General features: G+C 39.7%; 1 protein-coding gene across 2 annotated transcripts in view; it reads left to right on the top strand.

Annotated features, from left to right (window-relative positions):
* Nucleotides 1–16161, top strand: part of LOC140469419 (early estrogen-induced gene 1 protein-like) — a 113923-nt gene that overhangs the window by 71078 nt on the left and 26684 nt on the right. For both annotated transcript variants that reach the window (XM_072565921.1, XM_072565922.1), the window contains exons 3-5: nt 330–359; nt 9786–9902; nt 12764–12810. In XM_072565921.1, the coding sequence (XP_072422022.1) occupies nt 330–359; nt 9786–9902; nt 12764–12810 (194 nt within the window). The remainder of the gene's footprint in view (nt 1–329; nt 360–9785; nt 9903–12763; nt 12811–16161) is intronic.

Genomic DNA, 16161 nt, shown 5'->3' on the forward strand with positions numbered 1-16161 from the left:
TTTTAACATTTGATGTTCAGAAAATTGTCCTTCCATTCACCATGGTTCATATATCTTAATTGATTCTTTCTTTAATCAACATAACATTTAATAGTTACCACAGTCCTTTATTCATCTGGGAACATTGTTGAAATATTTTGCACATACGTATTTTCCTGTTTGAAGTATTACACATGAAACTAAATTTCAGCAAGAAAGGTGCTTTTGGAGCTCCTTCTAATACCTCTCATTGCAAATAGAGTAAATTTTGTTGTCCATTCTGCGATTCTCTCAAAATGCTAAGAATAGAGATTTTTTGTAATTTTTGCTCCTTTTCTATTTTGTTTCAGGAACTGAAAGGTGGAAAGGCATTTTCTAAGGTAGGATTACATATCTTTTTACAGACATTGACGTATAAAGCATAGGCTGAGGTAGTGAGTTACAAAATTCACGCAGTCAGGTGGTTGGTATTTTTGAGTTCGACAAGTGGCATCTGCTGAGAAGTCACTTCAGAGGGAATTGACCCAGTGAACCAACTACCACCTATTTGGGCAAGATGGTGGCATAGTGGTAGTATCACTAGGCTAGTAATCTAGAGGAGAAAGTGAGGACTGCAGATGCTGGCAAGTCAGAGTCGAAAAGTATGGCGCTGAATGTTCCTGATGAAGGGTTTATGCCCGAAACGTTGACTCTCCTGCTCCTCGGATGCTGCCTGAATAGCTGTGCTTTTCCAACACTACATTCAAGTAATCCATAGTCCCAGGCTAATGCTATACATGGATTTAAATCGCAGTAACTGATGGACCAATTGATAATGATAGTGACTGTGATTACCACCTTGGTCATTGTAAAGCCCATCTGATTCACTCATGTCCTTTAAGGAACACAATCTGCTGTTCTTTTCTTAACCTAGTCTGGCCTACAAAAGACTTCAGACCCACATCCACAAGATTGTCTCTTTACTGCCCTCTGCAATGGCCAAGTAAGCCACTCAGTTCAAGAGCTGTTAAGGATGGGCAACAAATGTCAGTCTTGCCATCTCCTGTCAAAGAATAAAATAATTAATTGTAATTTCAGCCCAAATGTCCCCTTTTTCCCAACTCATGGCAAATGTTTCCTGACCACAGAATTTAACTCTACCCAAAGTCTCGCAGAACCCTTGATTCAGGTGGTAAACTCTTTGCTTCTCCTGAATGTTAGTGGGTTTAGGACCTCCCTATCCAGAACACGAGTGGCTAATCTCACCTGATGTTACAATGCAGCAATAAATAAACAATGGACTTGTACAAATCTGTCCTTTGGCTCATGTAAAAAACAAGTTTTGCCTGTATTTTCACTGTTTCTGATAGGTATTAAAAATGCCAGCGAATAGCTGGGAGTTCTCTTGTTATCCTGGCCAGCATTCCTCAGTTAACCAACACTGCTTCAAAAAAAAAATCAGCTTAGGTAATTTGGTCCATACTGTTTATAGTATAAAAACATTATACATTCTCAGTAATAATAATGTGTGAAACGCTTAAGAGAGATTTTTCAGAAATATGATAAACATCTGTAATAAATGCTTCTTTGCCTTAATGATTGGATGTGGTTATGATATGCAGTGGATTGGGAAAATTTAATGTGCTGTCATTGCCCTGTGCCAGGAGTTAGAGCTCATAGCCTTTTGGTCATTAGCACTACTTCTAGCAAAGCATGATATATCTGTATTTTTGTAAAAGCCTATAATAATGACCTGTTAAAATAACACTTTCCTGCGATGATTGAATATTGTCTATTGACCCTGACAGGAAAAGATTGCATGGTTCCCTGATCAATGCAAGTTTCAACAGTGACATAATTTTTCCAAAAGAGTCAACAGTTTTTTTTGCCAGTTGCAGTTGCCATGGTGAAGCTGCAAGATAGCAGTCAATGCAAATACGCATTTTACTTTCAGTATGACCTCAAATGGTTATTGGAAATGCACCAAATTTGTCATTGGACTATTTTTAAGGGTTGTGTTGCTACATACAGTGAATATTCACCCAGAGGCAAATTATTTCCAAGGCCTGCCGTGTTTCTCAATGTTTGAACATTAATGAATAGACTGAGCAATGTGTTAACTGGTCAGTTAAATAACACAGGCTGTGTTAGTTATGTTTTGTGCTGTGACTGAAGGAGGGGAGGGTTATTTTTGTATACAGCATTATACTATTTCCATGCTGAGCAAGTACTTTTTTCCCCATTGGTCTGATATTTGAAGAGGTTTTATGGTTTGAGGGTCTGTCCAGTCTGACTGCATTTTCATGACCTTGCTAGATATTTATTTTCATACTTTTTTTTAATAGCTGGTTTTAACAAAGAAACATACAAAATCCTGTTCGGTGCTGTTCCGCTTCCTGTTCTGACTTTCAGGGTCGGTCAGTCGGAAATGCTGACTGCTTCAACCACTCGTTGGTTCAATGTGTTTTGCTTTTCTCAAAACTGTGGCAATAAGAAATGTGTTGTATCTGATGTCTTGACTCAGAGGTTGAATTAAAACATCTTCTTACTAGGGCGGCACAATGGCTTAGTGGTTAGCACTGCTGCCTCACAGCGCCAGGGACCCGGGTTCAATTCCAGCTTTGGGAGACTGTGTGAAGTTTGAACATTCTCCCCGTGTCTATGATAAACACGGGGAGAATGGGTCAGACCTGGTCGAAGGCCCTGTCAAAAATGATTCTGGGGACTTCCTGGTTGAGCAAGATTGTGGGTTTCCTCCCGCAATCCAAAGATGTGCAGGCGAATTGGCCATGCTACGTTGCCCATAGTGTTCAGGGATGTGTAGATAGATGCATTGGTCATGGAAAATGCAGAGTAATAGGGTAGGGGAATGGGTGTGGGTGGGATACTCTTCGGATGGTTGGTGTGGACTTGGGCCAAATGGCCTGTTTCTACACTGTAGAGAATCTATGATTGCATATAAACTTTTGGTACAGTAAGCCATTTGCAAACATTTTATTTCCTTGAGGACCTAAGGATTCGGATCAAGAGTCAGATCATGAACAATGCTCGAGCAATATTTTGAATACCAGTTTACACCAGATCATATTAAATGGGATTATTTTAGAGAAAGTTAACATGATTTTCTGTTTTACCAGTTTACATTAATTCATAATAGTTGTGGATTTTTTAGATTGCATGTATTAAAAAGCATAAGATCTAATCTCTTTCCACAGGCCCAAAATTGTTTTAAAACTTCTCATTCTCCTTCCCCCTTCATTTGCAACTAGCTTGACCATTTCATTGCTCTCCAAGTTTTCAGCTGTTTACATCTGTCCTATTTTTGTTTATCACTAAGACTTCTCCTCCTATGCATCCTAGTTAGCTGACAGCAAGCACAGTTGGAGGCATTTTCAATGTCTTTGCATCCCACCTTGGGAATAAGATCACTTGACATCTCCATTGTGAACAAATAAAACCCACTTTATTGTTCTGTTCCATGCTGTTAGCATATTTTTGCATTTAACTCTCAAAATAATCTGACACAAAAGTTGCAGGTTTTGCTGCCAGTACTTGTATGCCAGGTTTTGACAGTTGTAGAGTCATAGACAACAACAACAACAAAAACAGAAATTGCTGGAAAAGCTCAGCAGGTAGGCAGCATCTATGAGGAGAAATCTGTTAACCTTTTGGGTCTGGTGACCATCTCTCCTAACAGATGGTCGTTAGGAAAATGTTGGGTTTTATGCAGAAGATAGGGTGGGGGGAGGTGGTAAAGAGTAACTGATAGGTGGGGATAGACCCCAAAGAGGGAGAACAATTGGACAGACCAAGGATCTGGCTTGGACGGTGAATAGCTGTTAATTGAGTGTGTTTGTGACTAACAATGGGTTGTGTGTAATAGCAGAGTATGTGGGGTGGGGGAAGAAGACGCAGGAGAGTTCAAGCCAGAAAGTTATTGAACTCCATTGAGTTCAGAAGGCTGCAGGGTCCTAAGCAGAAAATAAGGTATTGTTCTTCCAGCTTACACTGAGCTTTGCTGGTGGGATGGTAGATATGGACAAGGGGAATCCTGTCGCTGTTGCAGGGGGGAAGAGAGGAAGTGAGGATGGAAGTGTGGGAGATGGGTCAGACCTGGTCGAAGGCCCTGTCAACAATGATTCTGGGGACTTCCTGGTTGAGCAAGAAGCTGGACATTTTGGAGGCTTCCTTGTCAAAGTTGGCATCTTCTGCACATATGCGACAAAGACTAAGGAACTGGGAGAATGCAGTAAAGTCTTTACAGGAAGATGAGTCACCGGACCCGAAACATTAACTCTGTTTTCTCTTCACAGGTGCTGCTGAGCTTTTTCAGCTGTTTCTGATTTATGGCATCTGCAGTTTTTTTAAAATGGAGTCATAGAGTTGGGTGCATCATGGAAACAGACCCTTCTCTCCAACTCATCCATAGCTGATCAGATATCCGAAATTAATCTCATCCCATTTTCCAGCATTTCACCCATATCTCTTTAAATTATTCCATGCCCCTCAGGATTTTATAAACTTCTATGTGGTCACCCCTCAGCCTCCAACACTTCAGGGAAAATAGCCTCAGCCTATTCAACCTCTGCCTATAGGGCAAACCCTCCAATCTTTTCAAGTTTCATTTGTTGAATTTTTCTCCACTAGATTGTGCTTGTTTTTGTTTTGAAAGACTATAGAGGCTGCCAACCATCTCCATGCGAAGATGGAAATAGTTGTACACCCTGTGGATAATGTGGCTTCTACTTAAATTTAAATGTCAAGAGCCCATTGACTTTGAGGCTGTTGCCAATATCTGGACATTGACAGAAATATTGAGAAAGCTCTGAGGCACGCAGAACTGTTACTTGTGCCGTTCTTGTGCATGTGATGCTTTTTTGTGTGTTTCTGTCCACCCCCAATTACGAGAAGGGCATCTGTTCCAAGGAGCACAAATTCATGAGGTCTGTTCTGCAGTTGATAAATCAATTCTCACAAATGGCAGGAAAAAATGCTAACATCTTGTGCTTGTTTGAGAAAATGTGCAAAAGCTTTAACATGCAATGTAAAGGATAATTTGAGGTAGTTTGATTTTCTAAAACAGTATTTACAGCTCTCCTAGGATAGGCTCTGAAGGGACGAGAACAATGAGGCTCTTGTTTCATTCTGAAATGACCTCCTCCTAAACAGAGTTGCATAGTCTAAATTTGTCAATTTAATCAGCATCGTTAACAAGAGTATGCAATTAAACTCCTTCGGTGGCAAACACCTGCTTGTATATCTGGGATAACCCATTAACTGGCATGTCTTGCCTAAGGGCATTTTACAGATGGTGAGTCTTTTAAAAGTAATGAGAACAGAATCTCCTTTGTGGATACTTTTTTAAAAGTGTCTATTACTTAGAATAATATGGCAACAGCATGTATAGTGTAGACCAAGTAGTTGCCTGTTGTGTATCATAGCAATAAGGAGCTAGAATCGCAATTCTTTTTGACTTGCTGTTTTACTGTTCAAGTATTTATAGAGGAATATGTTTATATTGAGAAAAAATATTGATTTTTGGTGCTTTTTGAACATCAAGGCCTTTGAATGAAAGTCTCGTCATGTAGATTTGTAAACATAGCAAAATTTGGAAACTTTCTGTTAATATTTCCAGTACTCTGGAGTTTTACTGTAATGTCCTTTCTACAGGGTAGCAGTGGAAGGTGCTTAGTAAAATTCTAATAATCTGGGCAACTTGTTTGGGAAAACAATGTTTGATAAACAATTCTTTTTGCAAATGTATGTATTTTATGTGTCTGTAGAATAACAGATTAACAGCTGGGAGATCAGCAGGGAGCTCTATCTCTGGTGGCATCACATTCCTCTTTATCTTGCTGCAATTTTCTATAATGTGATTTTAGTTTGTGGGGGCGAAACAGTGACGATTGAACAGATGATTAGCAGTGAGATAAAAATTATTAACTCAAAATGACCTACTTTGACCCACATAGTTGCTTGTGTTATTCAGCACTGTGCAGGTCAATTTAATAAGTGTTTATGGATATATGAAAAATATAATTTCCATCTTTAAAAGATTGACACATCCTGACTGCATACAAAGCTATATTGTGAACTTTGTGAATGCACAAAGTCTTTCCTACTGGAAAATGTAGCTGATTTACTTTAGGGCAAGACGCCAGCCAAGCAGAACCAGTCACTGCGTTAATTGGCTAAGGCCGTGGGAGGCCACCTTCATCAGTGACCTTTCTTTTGACGTTTTGTTCAGAAGTTTTTCAAAATATTTTATGAAAACTCATGTTTAGATTTTTAAAAATATTTTGGTATCTTTTCACTAATATTTATTCATTTGTGCGTTGCTCAAATCCACTGGATGAATTCAATGTATTACTGTTTGTTTTGGACTTTGAGCTGTTGGAACAGCTCCTTAGCCATAATACTCATGTTTCACAATTTTTTCATGCGTGCAAACAATATCGTACATCTTTAATTTGGATGTCGATGAAGCTGTGGCAGGAATATGTAGCAGGGCAAATTGTGCTTAGGCAGTAGATATGTCCGAGTATCTCTAACTATGTATCTTGCCAGAAATCAGCAGCAACTTGCATTTGCAAAGTGCTGGATCATATTAAAGTATTACCAGGATGTTCCACAGGAGCGTTATCAAATAAAATTGGACACAGCCACATGAGGCGTCCATGCAGATGACTGAGTCAAACAGGCAAATTGTAAGGAATGTCTTGAAGGGAGTAGAGAGATGGCAAAGCATAGGGAATTCCGGAGTTTAGGGCCAAGGCAATTGAAGGCTTAGCCATCAGTAGTTAAAAGTGGGAATGGTCAAGAGTCCTGAATTAGTGTGTAGAAACATTCGGAGTTTAGCAGGCTGAAGGAGGTTATAAAGCTAGGGAAGAGGGGCAGGGTTGTGGCAGAGATTTGAAAATAAGAATCAGAATTTTATAAGCATATTGCTTGGCTCCTGCTATTGTAGGTGACTGAGCAAAGGTCACATATGGGCAGAACCTGAGCAAGTTAAGATGTGGATGCCAGAGCTTGGATGAACTCACGTGGGAGGGTAGGATGCGAGAAGCTAGCTGCAAATGTGTTGTACCAGTTAAATCTTGAGGTATCAGAGGCACAAATGTTTCAGTTCATCTGCTGTTCAGACAGACAAAGTCTGGCAATGTTATGGAGGTCATAATAGTCTTAGTGATGACATAAAGCTTGGATCAAAAGCTTATCTTGGGGTCAAGTATGACACCAAGTTGCAAACAGTCTCGTTTGGTCTCAGATTATTGCCACAGGTGGGGATGGAATCAATGATTGATGGAATCTGGAGGGGATTTGAAATCAGTAGTTTATCATCCCAGAATTTGCCCGGAGGAAGTTTCTTCCCAGATAAGAAGTTTGATAATTTAGCAACAGTGGAGTAGCCAAGCAGGTGGTAGTGAGGTGGAGCTGCAAGCTGCCAGTGTACATGTAGACACCAACGCCATATAAGTGGATGTGGGTAAAAACTAGGAGGTGGCCAAATATACGCCCTGGGGCACACCAGCGATATTAGCATTGGAGCAGGAAAAGAAACCTTTGCAAATGACTCTCTGGCTGTACTGAAGAGAGAGTGGAACCCAGTGAGATCAATGACACCCTGCTGGACACTGATAGATAGATGTTGTGGGGGATGGAGTAGAAAACCTTGTCAAAGGCTGCAGACAGCTTGAAAATGATGAGGAAGGCTAGTTTACATTTGACACAGTCATTTAGGATGTCATTTGTGAATTTGGAGACGGCCGTTCTGGTTGTCTGGTGGGGACTGAAACATGAATGGGCACATTCAAATTGCCCTGGAAGCAATGGACATGATTTCAGTAGGTACCAGCACTCTGGAAGACTGGATGTCAGCTGTGAAATGTGACCATGTAGACACTAAGAATTGAGGTGCGAGTGAGAGAGCTGACTGATCAGTATACATTTGAAAACTGACATTTTCCATATGTATGCTGACAGTGTGCAGCTGGAGTCACTCGTTTGTTGTAAGCTTGCACTTTCTCTCACTACTTCAAAGTTTGTAATTGATCTCCATTTTTACATTCGTGTTTGAACTGATTGTCTGCAGTTTCTGGAAGTTGAATGTCTTTCCTGAACATGAATAGTTCCAAACTGTTTACGGTTCAGTTCAGGGAACTTGCAGCTTGATGTGGTTGTTTTTCTGGGAAAACTTAGAGTGCAGCTTTAAAATGTGCAGTTTTACATTTCACCGAAGGGCAATTGTGTTGTTTAGTTTACAAGTTTTAACTGCTGGAAGTGATTAGAGGTCATCTTTCTCTGTTGTCATGCTTAACCAGTCCCTGAAAATGTAGTTTCTAGTTTTGATTTGTAGCCACTGCCACGTAAGCATTGTTTCAGCGTACTTTCTGGGAAAGTCATGCTTAATTGTCGCTGTCTAGCCAGTGTGATTTCCTTGGTGATGCAGTTTCCTTTTATTCTGAGGCCTGGGGACGCAATCATAAAGTTCAGTTACAATTGTTTTTCCAAATCTTATTAGCTATCTAATAATAAAACTAAAAATTTGATTACAGATGTAAACTTCAACATAAAGATAGCACGTGTGTCTTTCTCTAGAGTTATTTATTTTTGATAAATTTAAGGCTGAGTGATGCTAATCCAATGGGATATTTTAGAAGATTTAGAAGATTTGGCTGGCCCATAGAAGACAAAGGGTGATGGTAGCTCGACAGTATTCAGCTCGGTGATCAGTGGTGTTCCGCAGGGGTCGGTTCTGGGACCTCTGCTCTTTGTGATTTTTATAAATGACTTGGACAAGGAAAGGAAAGGTGGTTTAGTACGTTTGTCGATGACACAAAGGTTGCTGTAGTTGTGGATAGTGTGGAGGGCTGTTGTAGGTTGCAATGGGACACTGATAAGATGCAGAACGGGGCTGATAAGTGGCAGATGGAGTTCGACCAGGAAAAGTGTGAAGTCTTTCACTTTGGAAGGGTGAATTTGAATGCAGACTTCAGGGCAACAGAGGGATCTTGGGGTCCATGTCCACAGATCCAGCAATTTGCCATCCAAGTTGATAGGGTTGTTAAGAAGGCTTAAGATGTTCTGGCTTTCATTAGGGGAATGAGTTTGAGCTGCAAGGTTATGCTGCAGCTCTATAGAGTCCAGGTTAGACCACACTTGGAATGTTGTGTTCAGTTCTGGTCGTCTCATTATAGCCAAGATGTGGAAGCTTTAGAGAGGGTGCAGAGGAGATTTACCAGGATGCTGGCTGGACTGGAGGGCATGCGTTATGAAGAGAGGTTGAGGGAGCCAGAGCTTTTCTCATTGGAGCGAAGAAGGATGAGAGGTGACGTGATAGAGGTGTACATGATATTGAGAAGCATAGAGTGGACAGCCAAAGACTTTTTCCCATGGTGGAAATGTCTATCACAAGGGGGCATAATTGTAAGGTAATTGGAGGAAGGTTGAGGGGAGATATCAGAGGTAGGTTTTTTACACAGTGTGGTGGGTGCGTGGAATGTGCTGCCAGTGGTGGTAAAGTCAGATGCATTAGGGACATTTAAGCAACTCTTGGATAGGCACATCGAAGATAGTACAATGTAGGGTATGTAGGTTAGTCTGATCTTAGTAGGATAAAAGGCCGGCACAACATCGAGAGCCGAAGGACCTGTACTGTGCTGAACTGTTCTGTGCTGAACTGTTCTGTTCTAAGATTTAATGAACTAGTATATTAGTGTGAGGATGTGTCAAATGAATCTCATCGAACTCTGTTGCTCTTTTTTTCTCCACCACCACTGACCAGAATTCTCTTGTAATTTGTTTTGTTTCTCCCCCCCAATTACTAGCTCGGATTTGCTGACCTCAACCTAGCGGAGTTTGCAGGTTCAGGCTCCACTGCACGCTGCTGTTTATTGGAGGGTTATGACACAAAGAATACACGACAGGACAACTCTATCCTGAAGGTACTGTTGGGGAGAGAGGGGATACTGAGGTGTAAAATGTAATTTTTATAAATAACAAAGCTGAACTAAGATCATTGCAGCTTCTGTGAGTATGCAGGTCAAATTTTGTTTTTTTAAAAAAAATCCCTAACTCATTATTATTAAAAAAAGAAAAAGATAATTCTTCTAGTGTCTGGTCGTTATACCTCTTTTCAACAGCATGAATAGGTCACTGGTTTCATTAATAAAAGGAATAAAAAGAAATAAATAATTAAAGAAAATGGGCATAACTCAGCAAATCTGGCAATATATGAGTATAGAGAGGCCATAAAAGGAAGCATCCCTTACTGGAATATGAGCATCAGTCAGGATCACTTCCGAGTTCTGACCCAAACTAAAATATCCAGGAGTCCTCCCATAAGGAAGTGATTTAATTAAGAGGATACCAATGGGTCTTCTGTCTAGTTTATGGGCAGTAGGTTTTTTTTAACATTAGATTCGATTCTCGATAGTGTGGAAATAGGCCCTTCGGCCCAACAACTCCACACCGCCCCTCCGAAGAGAAACCCACCCAAACCCATTCCCCTACCCTATATTTACCTCTGACTAACTCATCTAACACTATGGACAATTTAGCATGGCCAATTCACCTGACCTGCACATCTTTGAACTGTGGGAGGAAACCGGAGCACCTGGAGGAAACCCACGCAGACACAGGGAGAACGTGCAAACTCCACACAGACAGTCGGGAATCGAATCCAGGATCCTGGTGCTGTGAGGCAGCAGTGCTAACCACTGAGCCACCACACCGTGTGTTCCTGAGACTGCTGACCAAGTCACAGGGCCTGCAGCTTTGGAAGCATGTAACATTTATTTCTTCTGAAGAAAAGACTTGGACCATAGGATACAGGAGCAGAAGTAAGCCATTCGGCTCATTGAACCTCGTCTCATCATGGCTGATCTGATAATCCTTTACTCCACTTTCCTGTCTTATTCCAATAATCTTTGATTCTCTTACAGATTAAAAATGTTCATCCCAGGCTTAGTTAACAATCACACAACACTATAAGTTAGAGTCCAACAAGTTTATTTGGAAGCACTAGTTTTCAGAGTGCTGCTCCTTCATCAGATAACTAGTGAGGCATGATCATAAGGCATAAAATTTATAGCAAAAGATCACAGTATCATGCAATTAAAACAATATATTGAACAATCCTAGATTACTGTTAAATTTTTCATCTTTTAGAATGGGTTACAGGTTTTGGTTCATTAATATGTAAATCCCAGAACTACTTTTAAGTCACATTCTTGAGCTAACTTAAGGTTTTATATTAAAAAAAAAGTGGCATCGAAGCTCAGACAATGTACTAAATGTGTGAGGTCAGAGAATAAACCTTAAGTTATCTCGAGAATGCGACTTAAAAGTAGTTCTGGGATTTGCATATTAATGAACTGAAGGCTGCAACCCATTCTAAAAGATGAAAGATTTAACAGCAATCTAAGTTTGTTCAATATATCGTTTTAATTGTATGCCACTGATACAATTCTGTGTCTTAAGATCCTGTCCCACTAGTTACCTAATGAAGGAGCAGTGCTTTGAACGCTAGTGCTTCCAAATAAACCTGTTGGACTCTAACCTGGTGTTGTGTTTTTTAACTTTGTCCCGCCCCAGTCCAGCACCAGCACTGCCACATCATGGCATCCTAGTCTTGACAGCCTTTTTACGATAAGGAATTCCACAAATTCTCTACCCTCTGGGAGAAGAGATTCCTCCTCATCTCTGCTTTAAATAGGGGCAGCCATTTGCTGTGTGCCCTTTGGTCTTAGCCTCTCCCACAAGGGGAAGTAACCTCTCAGCATCTACCCTGTTATGCTCCCTAAGAAACTTGTATGTTTCAATAAGGTCACCTCTTTTTTTTGAAAAAAACTAAACTCCAATGAATACAGTCCTAACCCACTCGACCTCGTCTCATCAGAAAATCCCTCCATTTCTGGAATCCACCCAGTGAAATTTCACTGGACTGCTTTCAATTGCAATACATCTTTCTTCAGATTATTGAATCAAAATGGTTCACGCATTCCCTTAGTGGTCTGACTAGTATCTTGTGCTATTTTCATGTCATTCCCTTTGAAATAAAGATCAGCAGTCCATTTGCCTGCCTTATTACCTCCTAAACGTGGATGCTAATTTTTTGATGATGCATGCATGACGACCTCCAAATCCCTCTGTGCTGCAACTTGCCACAGTCTTTCTCCATTTAAATAATATTAGTTTTCGTCTTCATACCAAAGTGCATAACCAAAAATTTGCCAACGTTATATTCAGTTTGCTAAGTTTTTGCCTGCTCGTTTAACCCACCTATATATCCCTTTTGAGGCATTTATTGAGTAGCCGTATGCAAATGAGGCCTTATCAAATGCCTTTGGAACTCAACATATTTCATCTCCTGGTTTCTCGATACCTGCCCTGCTTGTTACCTTCTCAGATTTGCTAGCAGACAGATTGTTGTGTGGATTGGGTTTCGTAGACCCACTGAAAAAGTACTACTCTATTGTCAACTACAGATCTGCATGCCACCAATAGAATACAAGCAACATGTTTTCAAACTTGCAAAGATATTATCAAATATAATTGGAAGGGAAGGGATTTGCAGTAGTTACAGCTTTGCAATTTTGTACTGGAATTTAGCTGACTTATAACCTTTTGGTTTGAGATTCTCTGATTGCAGGACAAAATCAGTACCTTTAATCTCACCATTATCTATTATTTAATTTTGTTTAACAGCTATATCTCCCATTCTCATGGCTACTTCAAAAGCAAAAATTAATTTTCTTAGTAAAGGTCTTATTTAGTTATTCTTTCAAACTGATTCTCTTCACAGGTCACCATAGGCATGCAACTGTTGTCAGGAGATCCTTGTTTCAAAACGTAAGTGTTTCAACAGCAACCATATAAGTTTTGAGCATGAATTCAGCAATTTGCTGAGCCCACAGCAAAAGAATCAATCATCTGACTTGTTTTTTCTAGATGCTGATATAATGTAAAGGATGTTATGCTCCCCTCCCAACCCCCTGTGACATATTTTTTTTTCCTGTTTTACAAAGTAACTGACTGCTCTAGCTCCAAGTTTTTTATGTTGAGATTTTGGCTGCTTCACATTTTCTTGAGTCACATAGATGTTGGTTCTGGGTCAGCAGCAGAGCAATGCACCAGGAAGATTGAGCTCCAAACATCAGTTCCTTCATTTTGCATTTACTGTCACCTTAAAGATCAGATATTGACACCACAGTTACCAGCAGCCTGTTTCAGTCAAATGAAACCGCCTGTGGCAAGAAGTCACTCTGAGGCTGCCTTACATCTCCCATCTCTGTCTGAACACAGGAAAAACCAGAATCAATGCAGCAGAGGGGTATTTACTCCTTTACGTTTTGGTGTAGCAGTGACCCAGATTGAAGTCTGACTGTCAACCCTCAGATACAGATTTTGTTTTAAAGTTGTTAATAGCGTAGTTTGAGAGAGGCAGGGCTGTTCGAAAAAAATTGTTTCCTTCCCTTCACTGAAACTTTTGCAGGGTGCTCAAGCAAAACCCCAAATGTATTCAGTGAAGCAGTCATTTGAGTATGACAATATATCTCATTCTCTGTCTATTCCCTCCACATAAAAACAACTAGAATGGTCAAATTGCTTAAATATTATCCTTAGACAGCATTTAGTGATGATCGGTAGGCTGATAACTGTGAAAAGGTGGTAAAATGATACTGAAAGTTTTAAAACAATTTTATTGAAATGTTTAAAGCTGTTCACATTTGTTTGGTCAGGACAAAACAATAATTTTATCCATATATAATAAAATAGATCCAATTTGTATTAATTGCTCAGCAATTGAAACGGTAAAGTGACTTTGTTTGTTTTATCCAATGAGAAACCTTTTCAGCGTTGAGTTTTCCAGAATAAAAATGCCAGTTTCTTCTGGGATCCATATCGAACTTAACTTCATTACGAGATTCAATTGTGAATCTCCACACATTAAATGGATTGCTCTTCGGATGGTCGGTGTGGACCTGTTGGGCCGAAGGGCCTGTTTCCACACTGTCGGTAATCTAATCTAATCTAATCTAAAAGTCAGATTTTTTTTTCAAGTTTTTGCATGGAACAGTTGCTTACTATATCAAGAAGGGCAGATGGAATTTTTTTGAAGTCTCTGAAAGTGTTTACAAAGAGGGACTAATCTGCATTAATCTTAGTGGCTGTACCACTGAGTTATACGTTGGATTTTTTAAAATCTCACCACTTTGTTGCTTTCTGAAATGGTAGATTGGGACAGATCTTCTTCAAGGTTGATTGTGTCTGCAATAGATCAACAGCTGGTATAACCCGTTCTTACTGGATTTCATTGTGTGGGCAGAGGTTCAGAATAGTTCTCCTATCAGAATACAGTGTGCTTCACAATCTGTGGGATCTTGCTAATTAACTTGAAACTCTTCTACCTGGGAAACTTCCTGTGTGGGTTAGTTGCTCTCCAAAATTAAACAGTAAGTGCAGCGATGCTGTACATTGCTTTCAATGCAATGTGTAGAGATCCTCTGGTGTCATAATTTCTAATGAAGCTTAAGTCTCAATTCTTAATCTCCATTTCCCCTTTTTTTAAGGGATATTAAGTATAGTAATCAAGTTGAGTAAAATACCCCGATTGACTCAATATTATAAGAAGCATTGAGCTGATGACATGGGAGGCTGACTTTTAAAAGTTTCAGGATTCTTAACAGTCCTCTGAAATGGTCTGGGGAACCACTTTATTGTCAAGAATGTTCACCACCACCACCTTAAGAGCAATTACAGATAACAGCAACATTCAGATCTCATGAATGAACAAAACAAATTGCTCTCTCTATTTGAAAGGCTTCCTAACTATAGTTTTGTGTTGGTGCATCCATGGATGCTGCCTAACCCCACTGTGATTGCCAGCATTGTTTTGTTTTCAGGATAGTTTTATGTTGATTTATACTCTTCACAAAGACATTTATTTGATGGAATTATCACACAATCTTTTTCTAAAACCGAGGTTGTACTGATGGTGAAGGATGGTTCCATACTCTCACTTTGGAGAGAAACAGCAATCAAATAGGCTAGTAAACATTTTCTTGATGCAGTCTTGCCAGTGAGGTTTGTACAGAGACAAAAAATCTATTGGTGTGATGGATTAACCTCTGGCACTACGCACATACTCTCCCTTTCTCTTAAAATGCATACTCAACAAATTGAACAAAGATTGGTTGACATCCAGCTGATGCTGTTCTGTGACATTTTTCAGATGAATACATGCACATCACTTGTCTAGATAATGAACTAACTACTAAAAATACACTTCAGTATTTGTCTTGTTGGCATAGTGATATTAGCAAAATGCAGCAGAGTAGGATCAACAGAATGATTTATTGCTGCACTGTGCACATATAGTAGCTTTAATCTTCGCAATTATAACTCTGTTTATTAATATAATCCCTTCAGTTATTGAAAAATTGAAGTTGTGAAGAACAGATTCAATTCTGTGGCTATATTTGCATAAGAATTGAGTATATTGTTAATCTAAATCCTCATTTAATGTTCCGTAGACTTTAAAGATCTGGTGTTCCAGTTGAAACATGTTGAAGTCTTCTATCAGTTCTTGGAAAATCAATTTGCAAAGAACATTGAACTGAAGTCTGTGAAGGGGGCTGGTGCCTAATGCAGTTAGCATTTTGAGGTTCATGAATCTTTCCTCCCAAATATCCCCATAATTTCCTTATTTTCTCCTCTTTGTTAGGTTGTAGTTATATATTATCTCCCTGCCCTCTCCGAAACTGGGACTTTTCCTCCTTGGTTTTTTTTAGGCTTAGGAGCTGAATAATCTATTCAACTCAGTGTCTACTCTGCCATTGAATGGGATCATGTCTGATCTGATAATCCTCAACTCCACTTTCATGCCTTTTCCCCATAACCCTTGATTCTCTTACTGATGAAAAATCAATCTCAGCTTTGAATATGTGATGGATGTGCATTAACTCTGTTGATTTGTACAGTAATACAAGGGAGACCTTTACAAATCGCACCATGCAATGCATGAAAATCCATCAGCTATCAGCACTTAAAACATTAGTCTTTTATTATTTTTCCCCTTGTGAAATTAATGCAACAATTTCATTGGCAAACAAGATCTTGATTAAATGGCCAGTTTTGTTAGAATGGGCGTTGGAATTGGTGGTCTTCTCTCTTGCCTCTGGTTGTTATGTTTTGATCCAG

Source organism: Chiloscyllium punctatum, chromosome 49 (genome assembly GCF_047496795.1).
Source record: "Chiloscyllium punctatum isolate Juve2018m chromosome 49, sChiPun1.3, whole genome shotgun sequence".
NCBI lineage: Eukaryota > Metazoa > Chordata > Chondrichthyes > Orectolobiformes > Hemiscylliidae > Chiloscyllium > Chiloscyllium punctatum.